The sequence below is a fragment of the Cnephaeus nilssonii genome (assembly GCF_951640355.1).
Source record: "Cnephaeus nilssonii genome assembly, chromosome: 20".
Taxonomy (NCBI): Eukaryota; Metazoa; Chordata; class Mammalia; order Chiroptera; family Vespertilionidae; genus Cnephaeus; species Cnephaeus nilssonii.
Genome location: NC_137091.1, coordinates 18,228,805 through 18,252,278, shown reverse-complemented (window position 1 = coordinate 18,252,278; position 23,474 = coordinate 18,228,805). Strand labels below are relative to the sequence as shown.

The 23,474-nt window shown below is 40.6% G+C and overlaps 1 protein-coding gene across 1 annotated transcript in view; it reads right to left on the bottom strand.

Annotated features, from left to right (window-relative positions):
* Nucleotides 1-23,474, bottom strand: part of CDH8 (cadherin 8) — a gene marked incomplete at both ends in the record, with an annotated part of 304,951 nt that overhangs the window by 100,825 nt on the left and 180,652 nt on the right. The window contains one exon of the mRNA XM_079759845.1: nt 21,130-21,383. Within this exon, the coding sequence (XP_079615971.1) occupies nt 21,130-21,383 (254 nt within the window). The remainder of the gene's footprint in view (nt 1-21,129; nt 21,384-23,474) is intronic.

Here is a 23,474-nt window from a genome sequence, read left to right as displayed (position 1 = left end):
TGACCCTAAATATGAAACCTGGTTTGCAGTTATTGGTGTTGGGCATATTTTATTTTTATATATATTTTATGAACATTTATTATATAATCAAGTTCAAACTATGTTATAAGAAACTAAGGGAAAAAATAAATTTCCCACAATTTTACAGGTACAGTTTTGTATTGTTAATATTTTAGTGGATTTCATTGCAAACAGCTCATTATGCATCTCTTCTTATTTATGTACATCTACATACTTGTTTCTATATCTAATTGTGATAACAGATGGGTGACAAGATAGATGGATAAATGAGTCGGTAGATACATAGATAGATAGATAGATAGATAGATAGATAGATAGATAGATAGATAGATAGATTATTCCTTTCTCCTTTTAACAAATTCTTTTTTGTTAAAAATGGTATCCCTATCCTTTATATCAGATGCAAACACCAGGAAAAAAGGCATCTATGTTAAATCCTTCACACCAAAGACAAGCATCATTTAAGAGTTTGGAGTAATATTAAAAAGTACTTAACTTTATTGGCGATAATTTATTGCTAAATTCCTTGAGAAAATATTGTAAAATGAAATTATAACTCCTGATTTAGTGAAGAGCTACAAAAGAACACTAAGAAGCTGACTTGCATCTATATACCAGGCATTATACACCTACCCACACCTTACCCCAGGATGCTTAGAGAAATTCAGAAAGGATTTAAGAACCCAGAGGCATATATATATATATATATATATATATATATATATATATATGAATTAACAGTGCTCTGGACCAAATCCTGAGCCTGAGAAAGTGCTCGCTGCAAAGCACTTCGATCTGTTGTGTTACGAAAAGGAGACCAAAAACCATTTTTCTGGGGGGTTATTGATGAGACCAATGAGGTCCCAAGTTCAACTGTAAAATAACTTGACACATGTAAAAAACTTGACACATATCATGTGGACTCTGACTCTTAAAAGAGCTAAGAAATGTCTGGAGGATTAATTATCACTTCTGCATCATAAATAAACTTTGCAGGTATTGCTGGACTGTAGTAATTTTCTTATCTCACTGCTGATATTTCACACATTCATGCGTCAACCAATTTCCCTGAGGCCATAGCAAAGGAGAATCAGCCTAATCACTGGTCCTCATGGAACCCAAAGCCGAAACAGGCTCCTTGGCGATTTGATGGATGTGCAGTAATTGTCTAGAACTTCTGGCCCTGAGGAAGCACTGGGACAGTGACAGGGTTGTGGAAGGTGTTTTGTGTTTTTTTTTTTAAAGTTGTTTGTTGGATTCCTTATTTAAATTTGTATCATGCAGACCTCAAATTTGGAATAAACTCTATCTCCATTATTTATATATTGCTATTTCTGGGATAACTAATAAATTCACTGAGCCTGAATTTCCTTTTTCTTTAATAGATTTTTATTACTTTCAGAGAGGAAGGGAGAGGGAGAGAGAGATAGAAACATCAATGATGAGAGAGAATCACTGATTGGCTGCCTCCTGCGCACCCCCTACTGGGGATTGAGCCTGCAACCTGGGCATGTGTCCTGACTGGGAAATGAACCATGACCTCCAGGTTCATAGGCTGATGCTCAACTACTGAGCTATACCTGCCGGGCTAAGCTTCAGTTTCTTTACTGGTAATATGAAATACCCACATATTGGGGCAGGTGAGGGGGGCTTGTGAAGACTAAAAATAAAGCACAAATCAGTCCCTGGTACTTAGCAGGCAATGAAGACATGGTCATCATCACCATCACCATAATCATCATGTCCCATTACATGGAACCTTCATGAACTTCTCTACCTGGGTGGTGGTGGCGGAGAGGGCACCTTCCTTAACATTTTATAAATAGCATAAAACTGGGGAAACATTTGGGTATTATTTAATTCCCATAACTCTAACAGAGGCATTGTCGTTTTTAAAAGTTCTAGCTCATGACAGACTTTATGGGGTGAGTCACAAGAATTTATAAAATCGGCTATAAATACAGCCCTTTGGTGAGATCAGAGGTAAGAATGTCATAATATTGTAAGATTACACAATGGGAGGAACTTGATGGGGGGAAAAAATGACTTCGTTTAAAATTCAATTTAAAACCTACCTCAACTATTTCAAGGAGCCCCTTGCTGCCTAAGTACACATTGCACACGTTTTATTGCCGAATAGATTTTAAGACGAAGGCTCCCAAGAATTGCGAAGCAGCCCTAAATCCTGACTTAATGTAGTCAACAAGCATGCATTAAGCACCAAATGTGTACCAAGCACAGTGCCTTTTCCTTCTTCTGTCAGGTGGCATTGGTTAAAAAAATTATATAGGTTTCATATGAATTCTATACTACATCATCTGTACAGTGTATTGTGTGTCCTCCACCCCAAGTCAAGTCTCCTTCCATCACCATTAATCCCTCCTCTGCCCTCTTCTACCAGCTCCCATCCTCTTCCCTTCCCCTCTGGTAATCACCATGCTGTTGTCTGTGTCTATGAATTCCCCTCCCCACCCTTAATCTCTTAGGGGAAAGACATAATTTGGCAAGTGACACTAGAAAAAGATCCCCAAACTCTTTGTAGTGTTTGTCTATACCAGTCTTTACCCCTTTCAACATATCTGCTACTATGAGTATCTCCACAGAGCATAGATTCCAAGCTGAGGAGATAATAGGCAATATTGGGTTTCCTAGTTCCCTTCTCCCTACTCCCAGGAACCTTCTTAGCTCTTGGCTCATCTTCCCTTCCTTAAGGATGTCCTTTCTATTATTCTAGTGTTAAGCATTTGCCAGAGTTTTACACTTTTAAGACAAGGACAGAATGTTTGGTTTAGATATCATAATATCACATTAGATAGCATTTTGTACTATAGTTAGTTTCTCAGTAACGGATCAGTAGAATGTACACGCATTTGTTGAGCACGGATTGTTATTATGTGTGAAACACAGTGCAAAAGAAATATGTGGAAAAGGATTACATGGGATAGAAAAGGAGTAAAAAGGAAAAACTAATCATTATTTTGATTCCTAATGTATCTACTGAAAAGCTGAATGCCTTCTAATTTATATCTTACAAGTCATTGCATTTATAGTTCCTGTATTGATGTTTGCATTCTAATTTCTTAAAAATATGCATATCTTGGATTTGCCATTCCTTTGCAGAATTACTTAAGATGCATTAGAGAAAAGATCTCGTTTGGTGAAAAGCTCAATTCACTTTTGAGAGTGAACTTCCTGCCACAGCAAGAAGAAACTTCTTATTAACACAGTGGGAAGTGGCGTGTGAAAAAATGGGCTCCTTGGGTCATGCTAACATCAATGCTAATGATGGAAGTTTTGGAAATAGACATTCTTGGTCTAGCACAAAGGATATACTTTAGAAACTGCATAGTCCTTGATAACTAATGTTCACAGAAGCCCTATTTCAACTTTCTCATTTCATTGCAACAAATATCCAGGTTTGCTTTAATACGACTACTCCTCTAACCTTAAGTAGTATGTCTTAGAAGTAAATGCTGAAGACTTCATCATTTTACTCTGTGAAGTTAGGGCCACAGATGCAAGGAAATCCCCACCTAGATGCTTAGCCCCGTATGTGGAGGCTCCAATGGAACCTGCAGTACTCTGACCATGAACTCAAGCTGTTGTCACCAGCTTACTCATTGAGGGTAACTTGCAGAGACCAGAAGTACATTTAAGAATATGCCACTGGTGCAGTGGTTGAGAATACATAAAAATGGACAATTGGATTTTGTTGTATTGGGCAATAGCACCCTATTCTGCATTGCTGCTGCTACTGTTGATAGTAATGGCAACTTTTTACCTGATTAATAGGTGTCCTCAAATAACACAGCCCAACTACTTATATTTCATATCAACATATGGCTCAAAATCTCACCCTCTGTGTTTATGACTTATATTTTGTTGTCAACATCCAAATGTGATAAGTACATATATTCGTTTGTTCATTCATTCATTCATTCATTTAAATCATCTTCTATCTCTCCTTTTCCTAGTCTCACCCCCAACACTACATATGTACAGAGGACCTCTGACCCCTGCTCAATTACTCTTTCTTGGTTGAGATAAAGAACATCCATTTGTGACGATGTAGAGAACATTTTAAGAGTTCTCAGGACCAAGTTTCCAATGTCAAGGAGTCTTCTGTTTTCACTGCCAATGTCTTCACTGGCAAACTATGTAAGTTAAGGTCTAGAGCAGACACAAGCAGCTCCACTGATTATCTTAATAATCAGATAAAAAAACAAGACAGGGTTTTAAAAAAGTTATTCTGAATTATATCCTTGCTATGGTAATATTTGTGAAACATCTGATAATTTTTCTACAGAATGATTCTTCTTAACTTCTATTGAAACATTTTCTATGCTTCACTTTCCCATCTAAAAAATTCTAAGAAAAATTAGATTGCCTTCCTTAGAAGGTTAAGGTGAATCCCATTTTAAATAAAACATTGAAAATGTCCCCACAATTTTTAAAGTAGCTTTACACAGAGTATCATTTTTTTTTTTCTAGAAGAAACTCTGCTAAATAATCTAGGTATTTTTTTAACAACAACAAAATAGTATTTGAATGGTTTTGGTGGTGTTTGGTGTCCATGAGAAAGGAGACATAATATGGTACTTCAACTTGCTGTTTTCACCCAAAGGTAAGCGGATTCACCCAATAGAATCATGCTCAGGTACTTTTTACTTCATAGAAATCTCAGATTACAAACCTGTCTGTTCCTATGAGGTCCCATTGTTTTAGTGTGCAGTATGTTTTATAGTTTGCTCCACACAGACCTCAGAAAAATATCACAAAGCCACAGTTTCATAGGTAACATTCTGCAGCCATGGAACCAAAAAACATTTGTTTAGAGTGATTCCCAGATAAAATTGGACTCATGATAAATTCTTCAATATTTACATAATACATTTGGAGAAATTCTATTTTTCCCAAGTCCTCAAAATAATCATTTGTAACCAATAAGTCTAAATATAATGATGAAAAAAATGAAATGCAGTTTTAGATACTGTGAAAGGATTAAATTTAAAGATTAATTTTACTTAATATCAATAATTTTATTTTACTTTATTTTATTTTTAAAATTTTCTCTGTATTGTTGAAAGTATTATAGATGTCTCCTTCTCACCCCTTTCCATTGACCCCTCACCTGCTCTCGCCCCCTCCCCAGGCCTTCCCAGCACTATTGTCTGTCCATGGGCCATGCACACATACATATAAATTCATTGGTTAATCTCTGCCCGCCCCTGCCCCTTCCATCTGAAATACAGCAATCTGTTGCTTGCTTCAATGTCTCTGGTTCTCTTTTGTTCATCAGTTTATTTTGTTCATTAGATTCCACATATGAGTGAGATAATGTAGTACTTGTCTTCCTCTGACTGGCTTATTTCGCTTAGCGTAATACTCTCCAGGTCCCTCCATAATTTTAATGACTGCTCCTCTTGGTTGATTATGATGCTCAGTGTTTGAATAAAACCTGCTCTCTTAGACAGATGGGTATGACTTTCTCATTGCATACAACAACGGCAAGTGGCAAGCCCTGTAATGCGATCACACTTTGCAATGGGTCAGGGTCTACAAACTGGGAAAGGGTGAGGGGTGGTCAGAAGTGGCACCAAGAAGATGTAGCATCTGTTTTGGGACAGGAAGAAAGAGTAGGATTTCTCCAGGTGGAATATGTAGAGAAAGAAATTCACAGAGAAAATATTGAGAGTTTGGGTATGATTAGAAAAGTATACTAGTAAAATTAGGTGTGGTGATAGCTTAGATCTGACAGATGAGTATCCTATCATTTCTCTTTTCATCCTCTCTTTCCACCTCAGCTCTTCTCTCCTTCCTTCATTCACTCTTTAAGTATCTCCCATGTACCTGGCATTGTGTTAGGTGCCAAGACAAACATGGCCTTCCTGTCCTATCACTGAGTCTATCTGAGGAGAAAGACAATGAAAGTGAATAAGGCTTCCCAAAGCTTCCAGTGACGTATTAGTGATTAAAAAAAAAAGGTCTGAGATGTATAAAATATTCCAATAAAAAGAAACAGCAAATATAAAAAAAAGAGTCTGAGTTAGATAGGTGTTCAAGGCCCTTGAAGACCTTAACAAAGGAGAGGTGGTTGAAGTTCAAGATTCAACTGGGGAAGGGCACTAAGAAAGACAGCATAAAGGACTTTTAGCACTGTGCTGAGGAATGTAGCTTTTCCACTTACAGGAAGTGGAGAGCCACTTGAGGAAAATAGAGCAGGAAAGTGATATGAACCGAACCACAGCTGAATGCTACAGAACTTCCCGCCCTATAGAAAGATGCTCCGTGCTGATCAGTATGGTAACTGTTAGCTACTTGTGGCTATTTTGCCCTTAAAAGCTGGTGTCATTGAGAAACTGAAATTTTTATTTTAGCCGATTTAAATTAATTTGCTTTCCATTCAAAGAGCCCAATGTGGTTAGTGGCTACCGTATTGGACGGCACAGATCTAAACTGAGTTAGAGATGACTTTGGCAGCTGTGTGTGTTAAAGGGTAGGAGACAAAAGAATGGGGCTACTGTACCTTAAAAAGTATAAAATGAAACAAAACAGGACACCGGATTATGTGGACGTTGGAGGGAAAGGAGATGGAGGAATCTTGGAGTAACACCCTGATAAAAGGCTCACAAGATCTTCTATTAACCTATATTGCTTTCAAATGAACGTATTTCTTCTCTTTTCACTCCTTAAAGCCATTTATGATAATAATTTAACAAAATATAATATCAAACTGGTCACATAAAACAGAGCAAAAAAAAAATATTTTTTCCAGGAATACACGGCATCTGGAACTTTCAGTGGCTAAGTGACCTTTAGCTCTGTGTATGCTTTCCTACACAGGAGATTAGGAGTTGTTAGGATAAAGTCTTTTATACTGAAGATCCCATGATGACCTTGATCCTCACTGTTCACCTAGGATCACAGGAATCCCAACTAATTCCTATGAATTCCCATAAACCCATGGTGACCTAAGGATGTCAGCAGAAATCTAGGATGAAGAGAATCCTTTAAATCCCTAAACATCTTTGTGAAACTGTCAATCATGTAGACGATGACTTCCGTTTACACACCCTCATTATATAGCAGTCTGGACCATAAGACCGCATCCGGAACTGAGATTTAGTAATATATTTAATGTATTTACTGTAACCTTCCTAATTTTCAGCCTCTCTGCTAAGCCTTGTATAGCAATTTCTCATTTAACCCTCCCTATCAATTACTTGAGTAGCCCAGATAAACTGTCCTGACTCTCAATGTCTGTGGTTGTAAAAATGAGGGAAATATGCATTTTTCAGTCACAAAGTCCGTGAAATAAGTGTAAAATCCTGACCATGAAATCTAACACAGAATGAACTCTTACTAAATGCTAGCGAGCTATGAGGGTAGTGCTATTTGCATATATGTTTTCTAATTTTGGTCTAAATAATTTACTATAGAGGAAAAAAATGTGTTTATGAAAAACATGCACACCCAAGGAATAAAAAGGATTGCATACCTATATTAAAGCAGCTTTTTTGATGATGTCATAAAGTTATATATACTTTGACATTTTAATTGGACACTTAGGTTCATTAAGTACACACTAAAGACGTAGAGTAAGTACTAGGAATTAACAGGTGAACAAGATCTGGCCTATTAACTCTTTAGGGCTGGAAATGCACTTATATTGAAATACAAAAATAGTTTGTTTACCTGTCTAATATGCAATAGGATGAACATAAGCACACCATTCCAGTGTGCAAGCAAATGTAATTTTTTCCAGGGAGACAAAAGCATTTTATTCCAAAAACGCTCATAGCTGAATACAATGCCTGCTCACATGGGGTCTAACCTAGTCACGTACATTTAAAAAAGTGCAAAGCCCGATATTATGCACTTGGTATTTAATAAAGGTGAGCCAGGCATGCTTCCTCTTTTGCCAATAAACAGAACCTCCACCTTCACTACACTCTGGGCCCTGCTCCCTCCCCAAACCTGTTCTGTCCAGTTTCAGACCCTTATCTTGGGAAGGATATTTGGGTCTTTTGCTGTCCTTCGCACCATTAAATATGTCTTCCATAACTTTGGTCCTTCTCAAGGACGTTTATAAATCTTATTCTCATTTACTGTGAAGCTACATACCCTAGCAGACATCCCAGGCTTGATTTGTGTCCTGAGGCCCATCTGAAAGGCATTTCAACCGGCCCTGTTCCACCCCCACCTCCCCCAGCAAATGGACTTTAAACTGAGAGGACGATGCTAGTAAACATTTGATAGATGGATAGAAATGGCATCTCTCCATATTTTTAACATGCTCTCTTAAAAATATGCAATATTACGTTTCCTTTATAACACGTAGTCAAATCTGATCGTCCTTTATCAAAAGCAAGGTTGTATAATACAGTGTGTCAAACCAGAATGTAGAAAGAGAAGGGAAAATAAAGGGTTGGCCGGAATGACTCCCATAAATATTTGAACATCTGATAAGGATGTCAATCTCCCTTTGTTGGGATGCAAAAGAGGGGATTTATGTTGCTTTGTGAGTATAATAATGTTAGATAACACAGCTCGGCCTACGCAAGCCTCTTTGTTTCTCTGAGAATACAAACACTATTAAGTTTTCCTTTAGGGAAGGGCAGAGACTTCACCAAATCAATGCAAAAACAACACAAAAAAAAGCAGAAACTTTTCAACACCAGATCAGTACTTTTCCAAAATAGTGTTCTCTCTCAAGATTCTCAGGCTATGTTCGCCTCCCTAAATTACTTATTTTTAAATGTTTTATTAATCTATGTAGTTTGATAGTCTTTTTTAAATTTTTATTGATTTCAGAGAGAGAGGGAGAGGGAGAGATAGAAACATCAATGATGAGAATCATTGACCTGCTGCCTCCTGCATGCCCCCTACTGGGGATCGAGCCGACAACCCAGGTATGTGCCCTTGACCAGAATCAAACTAGGACCCTTCATCCCACAGGCTGATGCTCTATCCTCTGGACCAAACCAGCTAGGGCCAGTTTGATAGTCTTTGATCATTACTAGCCAGGTCTGCCATGCCGCACAAATATCATTTCAGCTAAATCAATTAGCCACTTCAGTGTCTGCCTCTCCAACTGTAGGATAGATATGTGTCTGCCTACGGGAAGACACCCGAGTGTGGTGGTAACATGTGGACTTGGGAGCTGGATGGCTTGCAGTGTGAATTCAGTCAGATTACTTCCCTGGCAGAGGTTCAGTGTGCTTAGCCATGATCGACAGGAGATCGGCTGTGCAGACAGCTCTCCCCTCAAGGAGGATGTCAGAGCCGTGCGGGGAGCAGTCAGTAGACAGCCTCTAGCTAGCTGCTCCCTGGAATCCGCCTCATTTACAGAGAGCATTCTCTCCAGAGGGACTCTGAAAATTATGCAAGCAGACAAATAAAGGCCCTATCGTTTGGGCACGATGCAGGACCCCGCTGATCATCGATATTCACTCCAGAGAGACACACTGGGCAGGGCCAAGGTTTGGCTGGGACTGCATTTCAAATGGACGTCTCGCCCTGCCCATCCGGCTTCTGTCCCCCTCCAGTCACAGGTGCTGACCCCTGACAAACACCTTGTATTTCAGACTCCACCCATCTCCGGGGAAAACAACCCGTAGCACAGCTGTTTCACTGGAATAAGAATCCTCCGTGTAATTCACGAAGTTAATGTAATAATGTATAAAATGAGATCTATGTGAAGGACATGGTACTACAACAGCCCATAAACATGAGTAAAGACCCACAGACTGTCTCTGGTACCCTTCATTAAATAGCTCCTCCCCTGTGAGAGACTGCAGGGGAGTTTGCTGAACATCCTCCAGCAAGTCTATTCCAAGTGGAATTCTAGGTCAGGCCCCTCATGCTCTCAGAGAGAGGAAGGCTGCGGGACCCGGAGAATTCACCCACACACTGACATGCAGAGACCAGAGTTTGGCTAAGGCCGTCACCAGCCTCCAGTCTAGGACACTTGTGCTGTGTCATCACAGAGGTCTAGAAAAATAGGGTTTTATAATAAAGTCATGCAAGAAACAAAGTAATTCCTCACTCCACGCAGGGGAGCAGGATGTCCTGTCACAGCCTGTGGGTAGTTACGGGGATTTCCCAAAGCTACATACTAAGGGCAAGTTTTTCTGGCAACACTCAACACGCATGCACACTGTCATGGGCCCCAGAAGGACGAAGGTCCCAAGGCTCTAAGGTGAGAGTGGGAAAGGTCAAGACCCAGCACCTACAGCAGAATTCTAAAAACTGCTTTGACTGTTGCAGGTTTACATACATGTATATGTATACATACATGTATATGTATATACATCTGTGTGTATATACATATACATGTGTACATACATGTATATGTATATACATGTGTGTGTATACATATAAGTATATATGTATATTTATGGTCTGGGCCCTAGTATGGAGGTCTGGGCCCCAGATGGAGTTTTGGACCCTGGGTAGAGGGCTGGATTCTGAATTGGAAGTCTGGGCCCCAGGATGGAGGTCTGGGCCCTTGCATGAAGGGCTGAGCCCCGGATGGAGGTCTGAGTCCTGAGAAGGAGTTCTGGGCCACAGTATGGAGGTAGGTCTGGGTATGGGAAGGTGGTATGGGTATGGGAAGGAGGTCTGGGCCACAATATGGATGTCTGGGCCCGGATGCAGACCTGGGCCCTGGATAGAGGACTAGATTCTGGGTTGGAGGTCTGGTCCCTGGGATGGAGTTCTGGACCCAGGAAGGAGGTCTGGGTCCAGGATAAAGGTCTGGGCCCTGGATGGAGGTCTGGGACCCAGATGTAGTAAGTGTGAGCCCTGGATGGAGGTCTGGGCCCTGGGATGGATATCTGGGCCCCGGAAAGAAGGTCTGAATCCTGGATGAAAGATTGGATTCTGGGTTGGAGGTCTGGGCACTAGGATGGAGGTTTCAGGTTTAAAATGTTTTTAATATCTTGTATTTAGTGAGTTTCTGAGACAGAATAAGATTCCCAATTATGTGAGGGCCAACTATTCACATTTCTGATAAAAATACAAACTCCTAACAGTTTAGTGTATAAGTTGGCAAGTAATTATTTCAGACTTTGCAGAGCATAATCTCTATGTCATAACTATTCAACTCCACAGTTGTCGGGCATAAAATCAAGAGGGTGCCTGTGTTCCAATAAAACTTTATTTAAAAATGTGGTAGATCAGCCCTGGCCAGAAAATCTCAGCGGTTAGAGCATTGACCCATGGGCTGAAAGGGTCAAGGGTTCAATGCCTGGTCAAGGGCACATACCTCGGTTGCAGGTTCGATCCCCAGTCCTGTTTGGGGCACATCCAAAAGGCAACCAGTTGCTGTGTCTCTCTCACATTGATTTTTCTCCCTCTCACTCCCTCCTTCCTCCTGTCTACCCTGTCTCTAAAGATCAATGGGAAAAACATCCCTCGGTAAGGATTAAAAACAATGTGGTGATCAGATTCCGCACACAGGCAGTAGTCAGCTGAGCCCTGGCCCACTATAATGAAGTCAAAGTTTTCACTAAAGCCATAGGTCTTCCCTTATGTAGGTCCTATGGGGAGGAAAAAGTGTGTGTGTATGGCTCACAGAGTATTAAAAAGATGCATAAGCAATGACACATATTCAAATCAGAATCATGATCTCTGCAATGCTCAATGCATTAGAATCTGGAACACAGACCAGTTCAGGAGCCCGAGTGACCCTTCTTCTATCCTGTACTCCAGATGATCTGCAAAGCGGCACACAGTCAATGATGAACCGTGCTGCTTACATTCCCTCCTTCTTAAAGAGCCCTGTGCACCTTCCCGGGGAGGTCCTACTGCAAAGAAACTTGAGTTGCAATGGATCTGGCCACACGTGTCTGTAGTCCCTGTAGAGTCCCTTAGAATGCAGTTAGGGAGACGCTCCTCTTGGAGAGAGGCAGTGAGGATCCATTTTTCAAATTTAACAGGCATAAATGCACTTTTATATTATAACAAATGTTTTGCTAAACATTGGTTCGCAGCCTCTATATGGAGAATTTATAGGGAGATACAATTTTGAGCCGACTGCAAGTGAAGAAGCTATTTAGAGCCACATGTAATGAAATAAACCCCTTAGTTATGAATCAGTTATTATATTTCACTGAACTCCAACTGTTTCTTTCTCCCTGGTTAATTTCATTCTAGCCTTTGTTATTATGCCTAAAGAAACCATTTTAACATTTTCTCGCATGCACTTTGAGTATCAAAAATTCCATCTACAAGTTTTCAGCTTTTTGCCTCTAATTGCTTGACTGGTTGCTCTAACTGCTTTAATAAATAATATTATTTGAGTTCTGCTGGTCCCAGAATTCAAAGGTCCCTGCATCACACATTATTATTCCTCTGAGGAGAAAAAGGAGACTTTGTCTACCCAAAACACTTCTTTATAGTGAGAGAGGGAATTAAAAAAAAAGGGGGGGGGGGTTATAAACACAAAGTCCATTCTCCAAATGAATACTAGGTCCTCTATGTGATATATGATCTTCACTTTAAGATAATTGGATAGCTATACTTGCTTCCATTGAAATTCATTAAGAAACTATGCCCGGCTGGCGTGGTTCAGTGGTTGAGCATTGACCTATGAACCAGGAGGTCATGGTTCGATTCTGGTTGGGGCACACGCTAGGATTGTGGGCTCGATCCCCACAAGGGGGCATGCAGGAGGCAGCCCATCAATGATTCTCTCTCATCATTGACATTTCTCTCTCTCTCTCAATAAGCATATATTTAAAAAAAAGAAACTAGGAAATCTCTTCCTCCATTTGACCCTAAAGCTCTAGAATCTAGTTTTAGTCATCATTTTCAGATGGCATGAATTAAAGTCTAGTTTTATAAAACGGGAAGGGCTTGGGCTTCCCATGACTATTCAGCCAGCCTCCATAGTAGAGAATAAGGTCCCTGAGGGCAGAGGCTCTGTCTTTATAGAAATCCCCTGGGGAAATGTGGGCTCTACTGATACTACTTATATAACTAAATAAAGGAATTAAAATTATATATATACACTCATATGTAGTGAATGAATAAAGAGACAGATATGTGACTAAATGGATAAATCAATCAATCAATTAATTAATGATAGTTGAATTAGCAGGTATAGTGAGTTTTCAAAACAATTATTGGTAATTCTGAATTGGGAGCCAAACTTTTATCTGGCTAACAGTGTGCAGGAACTACATGACCAACTTTTAATTGTTTTAAACAGGCTTGCTCCTCGTACTCAACCCTTCTACATTGTTGGTGGGAGTGCAAAGTGGTATAGTTGCTATAAAAAAGGATAAAAAAGTCCTAAAATATAATAGAATTCCCATATGATCCAGCAATCCTAAACAATTTTATTCAAAATAATTCAAGTTGAGATCCTGAAGAGATATTAGAGTTCCCATGCTAATGTCAGCACTATTTCCAATAGTCAAGATGCGGGAACAACCTACATTCCCATCAACGTGAATGGATGAAGAATATGTGCTGTATAGATAAAACAATATTATTCAGCCTTAGAAAAAGAAAATTCTATAGTATGTGACAACAGAGATGAACCTGGAGGATACTGTGCTAAGTAAAAGAAACCAGTCACAGAAAGACAAATCCCAATTTCCCACTTGGTGGGTGGGTGGGTGGGGGGGAGTCCCTCAGCCCATCCTGTGCCCTCTGGCAGTCAGACATCCCTCTCGCAATCTGGGATCCCTCGCTCCTTACACTCAGCTCGCTGCTCCTTAGCCCTGCTGCGGAGGCAGGAGAAGCTCCTGCCACCACCGCTGCGCTTGCCAGCTGTGAGCCCGGCTTCTGGCTGAGCGGCCGCTCCCCCTGTGGGAGCGCACTGACCACCAGGGGGCAGCTCCTGCATTGAGCATCTGCCCCTGGTGGTCAGTGCGCATCATAGCGACCAGTTAATCCGGTAATTCTGCTGTAATGTTCGCTTAGGCTTTTATTATATAGATAGAATAGAATGGTGGGTGCCAGGGGCAGGGGAAAGGCAGCATGGGCGGTTGCTAATTGGTGGCTATGAAGTTTCAGTTATGTAAGGTGAGTCTGCTCTGGAGCTGTGCCATGCACCACTGTGTCTGTGGCTAACCATACTGTGCTGTGCACTGAACATGATATTGACCCTCTCAACTGATTTCTAAGTGTTCTCATCACACAAAGAAAACAACTAAGTTCTTACCAAAACTGGGAGTGATTGTAAAATGGAGGAGAGAGTCAATCAATACACCGTCTGCCTTCCCAATGAATGCCAGGTTCTCCACAGGGTAAAATACTTCCACATTGGCACCGTTCTTTAGCAGGCTTGAAGTAGTGTTTTCAGGAAGAGAGCTCATTAATGGCAAGCCCGGTGACTGAGGTAAACTATTAAAAGGCCATAATGTAGGTGGGGGTGGGGGACAGGGAAGCAATGCTCTTGTGATAAGTGGGCACTTCAATTCAAGAGAGGAATTAGGACAACAGAGCGCTGTGGCCACCACGATCATGTGTCTGCCTGTGCCACCTGCTGAATGGCCATCATTCCCCCTTTTAATTTAAGCAACTCACGGAGACACTCAAGGTGAATGCTCTGAAAGAAATACAAAGCAAGTATCTGCAGAACAGTTTCATGCCAGCTCAACGCCATGGTAACACCAAATACACACTTGAAAGAAGTATATTGAGAGGAAAAAATGAGCCATAGCAGGTTTGTATGAAAGCGTTGACTTAAGAGTCAATGCCTACACTGTGCTAGCAGGTTTACTTCCAATATAAACAATCTGATGCATATAATACTGTTTTAGAGTGTCTGCTACAGAGTATGGGCTCAGAAAACAGCAGCCGCCATCATCCTACATCTCATGCAAGCAGCCAGGACCCAGGAAGACATGCACAGACATAGTGGTTTCAATGGTAAAGGGATTTGGTTCTGAACCCTGGTCCCACACCCTCTGCTATAGCACCACACACAGGAAATGTATCCTTCTAGGCTTCCTCCTTCATTAAATTGGAATCATATCATAACATCTTTTGTGAGAAATAATCCTATATAATAAAAGGCTAATATGCAAATCAACTGAATGGAGGAATGACCAGTTGCTATGACGCGCACTGACCACAAGGGGGCAGATGCTCAATGCAGGAGCTGCCCCCTGGTGGTCAAGGCACTCCCACAGGGGGAGCACCACTCAGCCAGAAGCTGGGCTCACGGCTGGTGAGTGCAGCAGCAGTGGCGGGAGCCTCTCCCACTTCCGCTGTAGTGCTAAGGATGTCCGACTGATAGCTTAGGCCCGCTCCTTGCAGGGAGAAGGCCTAACTTGTCAGTTGGACATCCCCCGAGGGCTTCTGGACTATGAGAAGGTGCAGGCCGGGTTGAGGGGACCCCCAAGTGCACGAATTTCATGCACCAGGCCTCTAGTATATAATAGAAACATATGTCTGATGCATGAAATAACAATAACATTGTTTCTCCTTTTACTTTCCTATTCATGATGCAATTCATAGTCAAGAATAACAAACCTATACTGAGGGACCAGAAGGATGAGCAGAGAACATTCCACTTACACACAGATTCATTCCTCAGACCTGGTGTACTTTTCTTCTTTCTAGGAATGCAGCCTGGATTGAATGAAGCCATTTAGAGAATGAATAATTTATTCTTTCAATTAAAAGTGGTTCCTGGGAAGCCATCCCAACATGCAGAGATATGGTTGGAGTCACAGAGATCGCAGGGAATGGGAGTGTGGCATAGGGACTAAAGTCAGGCACTGTGTTGTCAGAAAAACACAGCTATGCATCACAGGTATGCATTGGCACTTGCCCCTTGAGTCTTTTTTGTTGTTGCTGTTAAATTAATCCTCATCCGAGAACATTTTTTCCATTGATTTTTAGAGAGAGTGGAAGGGAGGGGGAGAGACAGAGAGAGAGAGAAACATGGATGTGAGAGAGATGTATCAATTGGTTGCCTCCCACATGGGATCCGACTGGGGCCAGGGATCAAGCCTGCAACCAAGGTACATGCCCTTGACTGGAACTAAACCCAGGACCCTTCAGTTCTCGGGCCGACCTCTATCTACTGATCAGCTAGGGCAGTGGTCGGCAAACTCATTAGTCAACAGAGCCAAATATCAACAGTACGATTGAAATTTCTTTTGAGAGCCAAATGTTTTAAATTTAAACTTCTTCTAACGCCACTTCTTCAAAATAGACTCGCCTAGGCCGTGGTATTTTGTGGAAGAGCCACACTCAAGGGGCCAAAGAGCCGCATGTGGCTCGTGAGCCACAGTTTGCCGACCATGGAGCTAGGGCAAGTGAATCTTTTTATCCTCAGTATCTGCATCTGTTAAATGAGGATAATGAGCATACATGTCATCTCACAGAGGTATTAGGGAATAAAATGAGTATATTTAGCATCTCCCGGCCACATATTAATAACCACTCACTAGTGATAATATTCACAGCAGTAGCAGGGGCAAATGAGATTAAATGAGGTTAGACTATTTAGCCTATAACTATTAAAAAACAACAACAGGTCATTCTGTGTCTATTAAGCAACCTTTAGTAGAAGAATCTCTGCTAAAATAAGTACTAGGTTTTCAATCTGCATTTACGATATGACATTGATGGTGTCTTTATTAACTGGTAATACTAATTGCTACCATCTATTTTATTGAATGGCTTCACTTAATTATCTCAGAAACCCTGAGAGGAAGATGATATTATTCCAATACACAGATGAGGAAACTGAGTCTCAGAGAATTCCAGAGACCAGCTGACCAACAGGGAAGAATCAGTGATAGGATTTAAACCTCAGTCTCAGTTCAAACTAGGTAATCTTTCAAATAGTTTACAGAACTTCATGCTATATTACTGGGAAGCATCTGGTATTGAAGAAAGTAGCAAATGTTTAATTAATGTTCCTAGCAGGGAGATGGTAAGACCATGGATTTGGCTATTTTCCCCTGGAAGGGAGTATACAGACATAGACATAGATACAGATACAGATGTAAATGTAGGTACCAATATAGATACCGGTATAGATATAGAGAGATAGAGATGGATGTAGATATAGATAAATAGACATAGGTATAGATATAGATAGCGATAGGTATATAGAGAGATAGGTATATATAGATAGAGATAGGTATATATAGAGATAGGTATATATAGAGATAGGTATATATAGAGATAGGTATATTTAGATAGAAATAGGTATATATATATAGAGATAGGTAGATATAGATATAGATATAGATATAGATATAGATATAGATATGTAGATAGAGACATAGATGTGGATATAGCTATGGATAGATATAGGTATATACACTGAGTGACCAGATTACTATGATCTCTGAACGCATAATAATCTGGCCACTCAGCGTATATCCTATATAATAAAAGGCTAATATGTAAATTGTCCCCTCGACAAGGAGTTCGACCAGCAGGCAGGCCAGCCAACCGCCCATATCCCCTCCCCCTGGCCAGGCTGGCTGGACCCCACCCATGCACGAATTCATGCACCGGGCCTCATACACACACACACACACACACACACACACACACACACACACACACTCTGAGTGGCCATATTATTATTATGCATTCAGAGATCATAATAATCTGGCCACTCAGTGTATATGTATGTGTGTGTGTGTGTGTGTGTGTGTGTGTGTGTGTGTGTGTGTGTTACACATATATATGTATAGGTTTAAGTATAAGAATTTCAAAATACATAATATTTCCTGCCTTACAATTTGCTTGAAAAAGTTATTGAGTCTTTGGACAGAGAGTCAACCAACCAATAAATGACTGCATGTTTTAACACGGCAGATGACACAATAAATGCCTATTTCTTGCCAGATGGCCACGTAAACATTCCCCCAAACGATGCCTACATTCTTGTCAGTATATAAAATGCAACAGTCCTAAAGAGATAGCAGTGCTTTGCTCTTTGTTACTCAGTAATTCCCTGAATACCCACGTCCTCTAGTTCTGTTTTAAAAGGTTAAATGGCTCTGAATCTGTCTGCTAGGCTCATAAGGAGCTATGCAGTGCTCTGGCTCACCAGGAAATTTAATTTTCTACTCAAATCAACTGATTGTGCATTAGGGGGGGAAAAAAAGCTTCTCTCCATGACTCAGATGGTGGGGGTTGGGGTGCAACTACAAAAATGCAGACCAGATGCTGAAAAATGCAGTTGGTGATTCCATGTCCAATCAGAACTGTGTGGGGCTCGCCTTGTGAAGAACCCATCCCAGCCCTGTTGGAAATGCTCCGACACAGCATCCACCTCTTCTTTGGGAAGGACCATAGATGTCAAGAAACCAGCACCTGCCTGACATTTATCAGAAGTATAGATTCGTCCGTGTCATCAAATGGTACTTAATCTGTTCATCTCTTCCTGGTAACACAACCCCAAATTCCCTTTGATTTGTCCCAAAACAAAATACTCTCAAGTTGGGCAATTGTTACTAAGCAGTTTCACGCCTTCTCTACGCCTGCCATTCATACAGTGACAATAATAAAAATTACAACAAAACCCAGCCCATGTGTCTCACTGGTTGACTGTTTATCTGTGAACCAGAAGGTCACGGTTTGCTACCCGGTCAGGGCACACACCCGGGTTGTGGGCTCAATCCCCAGTGTGGGGCGTGCAGGAGGCAGCTGATCAATGATTCTCTTTCATCACTGATGTTTCTATCTCATCGTCTCCCTTCCTCTCTGAAATCAATAAAATGATATTTAAAAAATAACAATCAACTACAATGATAATCATCACCTGATTCCCCGTGAACTGGAATTGTTACCAGTGACTGTCCATTTGAACATCAGTAAAGGGATGGGTTATAAAATGTGCAAAAACCTGTGGGGCGACGATGAACCTGGATTTGTACCCAGATCTGCCGATTGGAGCTGACTGTCACTATGGTATGAAACGTCCCTCCAACCCCATCGCTAGCTGATTAAGAACATGCCTCCGCGCAGGAAGTCAGTTCCTGCTGGGACCACGGATTTCATGTTTGGAGTTGATTGCCCTGATATTTGAACTCCTTGTGTCCCAGAAGGGCCCTTGGCTTGGCATACTCCCGAGCCCCCTGTGTGTTCCCTGCTAACAAGAGTAGAAATCTTGTCAAATCAAGTGCCAAACAGGCCCCATGACAGGCCTCTCAGTTGGACCAATCTTGCTTATTTCCTTCACATGCTGTCACTTACACTTGGAGATGTGCAGAGAGTGGCCAGTCCTCCTTTCTGTGTTGTATTTTCTTATTTTTTCAGAGGAAATGGAGTGACATGAAAATGGGGAAGATTCATTCATTCAAAAAAATATCACTGCCCCTAATTTATAACAGGACTCTGAAATCAATATATATATATATATATATATATATATATATATATATATATATATATATATATATATATATATATATTTCAGAGAGGAAGGGGGAGGGGCGAGAGAGATAGAAACATCAATGGTGAGAGAGAATCATTGCATTGGTCGGCTGCCTCCTGCACACCACCAACTGGGGGTTGTGCCCTTGACTGGAATCGAATCCATGACCCTTCAGTCCGCAGGCCGATGCTCTATCCACCAAGCAAACTAGCTAAGGCTATAACAGGATTTCAAGATGAAGTCATTTCACGACTTAGTCAGAAAATGGATATCCATAGTAATATATTTTTCTGGATATCTCCTGCTGCTGTATTCAACACTTAGCCCTTTGAGAGATATAAGTCTCTTAGCCAAATGCAGGGAATTCTGTATGTCTATAGCTTGGTGAATTCCTTTAGAACTGAGAATGCACAAATGACCACTCCTCAAATCCACAGGTGGGGTATTACCTTCTTAGAGTTTGGACTCTTTTGAAGAAAACATTTTTTTTTTGTATCCTTATGGGATATACTCTATATTATCCTGAATTTAGAAATGGTTTCTGTTGAAAATATCTTTTCTGGATCCAGAAATAATAATTATTTTGTGCCCAAACTCAAATTATTTGGGGCACTGACTGGCTATTCTGCTGGGTTTCCCCTCCAACCTCACCATTTCAGCACCCTTGTGAGGGATGAGAATGTAATAAATAAATTAACTCATCTGTCTAGAATTTCTCTGAATAAAGAAATTAGAAGGACATGAATGCCTGTAACCCAAGTGAACACGTTGGGTATGAGCTGACATCGAACTTACAGAGTAACTGGACAATTCACTAAAACTGTATTCCTCCATTAAGTTTTCTCTCTTTTTTACAGCAAACATTTCTAAGACAATATTTGAAATCCACTCTCAAACACATCATTAGCCAACACTTCACCCTTGGAGGCCAGTGTACAAGTTATAGATTTGCAGTGTGCTTTGGGGGGAAAAAAGCTATTTAGCTTGAGCACTGTACTGTCATTGGGGTGACTGGCAAAAGAGAAAAGTTGTACGCAGTTCAACAGAAAAAAATAGGTTTGAGTCTCATTTTGGAAAAAAAAGGCAGAAAAACTTTAATAAAGGATCGTTTCTCATCTCAGGAAAGAATTCTGAGCAGGGAAAGTATAAACAAAAGGTATTTTTGAAATGGCAGAGAAAGATTTTATCTAAAAGTCTCCAATCCAGATATGCTGACCAACCAGAAATGCCCAGATAATTGCAAAGCCGAACACCAAATACAGAAATAAAATAGGGGCCTCTTAATATGTTGAGACAGTGGTCTCATGCCTCTAAATTCTCATATATAATTTACTGTAACTGTCAAAGGAGAGAGAAGAAAACCCAGCAATGCTAGAAAAAAAGGAAATGTATAAACAAGCAAAAACAAAATAATATAAAAGATCCACCCAAATGCACCGCAAAACAGATGCAAATTTGCATTCTCATTGAGCTCTGTGAACCCGGGAAGAGTTGTGTTCACCCTGATATCCCTGGCTTTGGGCATTGTATGTAGCTCTGGGTTGATGTGTGTGCGTGTGTGTGTGTGTACACATGTATGCATGCACCCACATTCACACGCATATGCACACACAATATGCATTGACCAAAATTCTTTGGTCATGTGAGGTTAGTCCTAAGGCAACCACGTAGGATGCGTATGTAATTGCATTTTATACTGATGTGCTTGTCATCTGATATAGCCAGTAAGAGAAATATACCTTATAGGGCTGGAAGTGATATCAGGGTCACGCGCGGTCACTTGCCCAATCACGGAGTTCAGGGCGGCGTTTTCATGAACTTCGAGGAGATAAGTGGGTGAAGAGAATACAGGAGGCTCATCAGCATCCTCAACGACAATTTTGACCGTGGCCGTGTCTTTAAAGGGCCCCCTGCCACTGAAACGTGGGTCAACGTGGACATTGGCTGCCTCCACCTTCAGCGTATAGGATTTTTTGGTCTCAAAGTCCAGAGGCTGTTAAGAAATGACAAAGACGAATGTTGCTCACTAATGACCACAGCAGCAAGAACAAATGAGTGTAATGCTGATGGATGATCGTTATGTGCATGGAAGCCCATTTGTGAGCCTTAATGGGATCCCTCTCCATTCCCCCAGATCCAACCTGTAAATTGTACAGGCATTTATGGATGTCTGTGTATTATACAAGCTCGGTGAATCTAACCTCCTATTGTTGTGTTTTTGTTTTGCTCATTTCACTTGGAAATTCACAAAATATTCACAGTCATGAATTGTGCCATCAAAATTTCACTTCAGAGTCATAATAAAATTTTACTAGTGATACCATGACCTGCATACCAATCAGCCAGTTAATTGAGCCTCTGCTGGGAGGAGATAAGGCAGCATCAAACACCATCTCGATCTGGGAAGAATATTTTAGCATTTCTGCAACAGCGTGTGAAATGTGAAGAACGAGAAATAATCATTGTTTAGGGCAAGGAGACATTATAAAGCATAATTTAGCACTAATCTCAACAAAGAGTGCTTTCTTATTTCACTTGCAAAGCATTGCTGCTTGACTGATCATGTGGCTAAAAATGAGATTTATCATTTATTTTTATTTTTTAAAATATATTTATTGGTTTCAGAGAGGAAGGGAAAGGGAGAGAGAGAGAGAGAGAGAGATAGAAACATCAATGATAAGAAAGAATCATTGATTGGCTGCCTTCTGCACTCCCCCGCACTGCCACTCCCAACTGGGAATCGAACCCACAACCCAGGCATACCCTGACCAGAATCGAACTGTTACCTCAACCCAAACCCTGACTGGAATCGAACTGTTACCTCAACCCAAACATGACCAGGAATCGAACCATGACCTCCTGGTTCATAGGTCAACGCTCAACCACTGAGCCATGCAGGCCTGCAAAGTTTACTTTTTGGGGGGGTATTCTTAGAAGGTCTCTATGATGATTCTGTGCTATGAAGCAGGTGGGCATGTAAAGAAATACATACGCAGACACATATGTACTTGTGTTTATATTTAGAAGAAGGAAAGATGAGTAGCTATAGCTCCCTAGGTCTCAACCAACCACTAAAAGCAAATTGAAATGACCTCATTGCACCATTACTGACAATATTTTTGACATATTAATAACTCATTCCTTAAAAGCCCCAGAGACTGTGGTTAATGACCGAGGTAAATATAGCTGGGTGAAAGAACATAATCCCCTTAAATAACCAGAGGGCATCTGCTTCGCAACCCTATGGTCCAATTCCCGGCAACGCAGAACACTTCAGACTTCAAGAAAGTACATCTGTCAAGGTTCAAAGACACAATTTAGGTTTCTTTGCAATTTCCTCTAAGAAACAGAACTTTCAATCTGCAATGCAGATTTTAAAAACAAGAAGAAGCTGGAACACAAGCCAGCATTCATGAACTCTTTCAGAACTCCTGTATAAGTTTATATATCATTTCAAATTTTGTACTGATTTTTATAGTTGAATTCAGTTCTAATGGGTCTTGACTTTTTCTGAAATATTTTCTAGGAAACAAGGCAGATGCTCACTTCCCTGTCTTTTCTGAAATTACTAGGTGCATGTACCTGTGAGTAGATGACTCAACATCTGCATTTTGCCAACCATCCCTACTGTAACACGTTTGCAATTTCAAGTTCTTCAGAAACACTGGTAAGTGTGACAGATTATGTTTGGTTTAATTCTTAGCTCAACAGTATCCCCCCAAATCCTGGTGTCCTTAGGGTTTTATCCGACAAAATAGAGGTCCCATGAATTGTGAAAATATGACCCCCTATACAATGTTCTCTAGAGTAAAATACATGTGTTTTCTTGGTGTTAAAATGTGTAGTATATGCTTCTAAGTTTATGAATAATTGTGAATAAAAATACAGCCAATGGCTAATTGCTTCAGCTTATAAAAGCACCTTATGGCAACAACGGATAGCAGTTAGTAATAACAATAAAAATGACATTAGGAATCATTAGCCAAGGAAAATGTGGCTTTGGGTTATTCAATAATTGACTCAAGCATAATTATACTGTACTCTATTTTTAAATACTTTGCAATACTTAATCCTGACTAAAGCC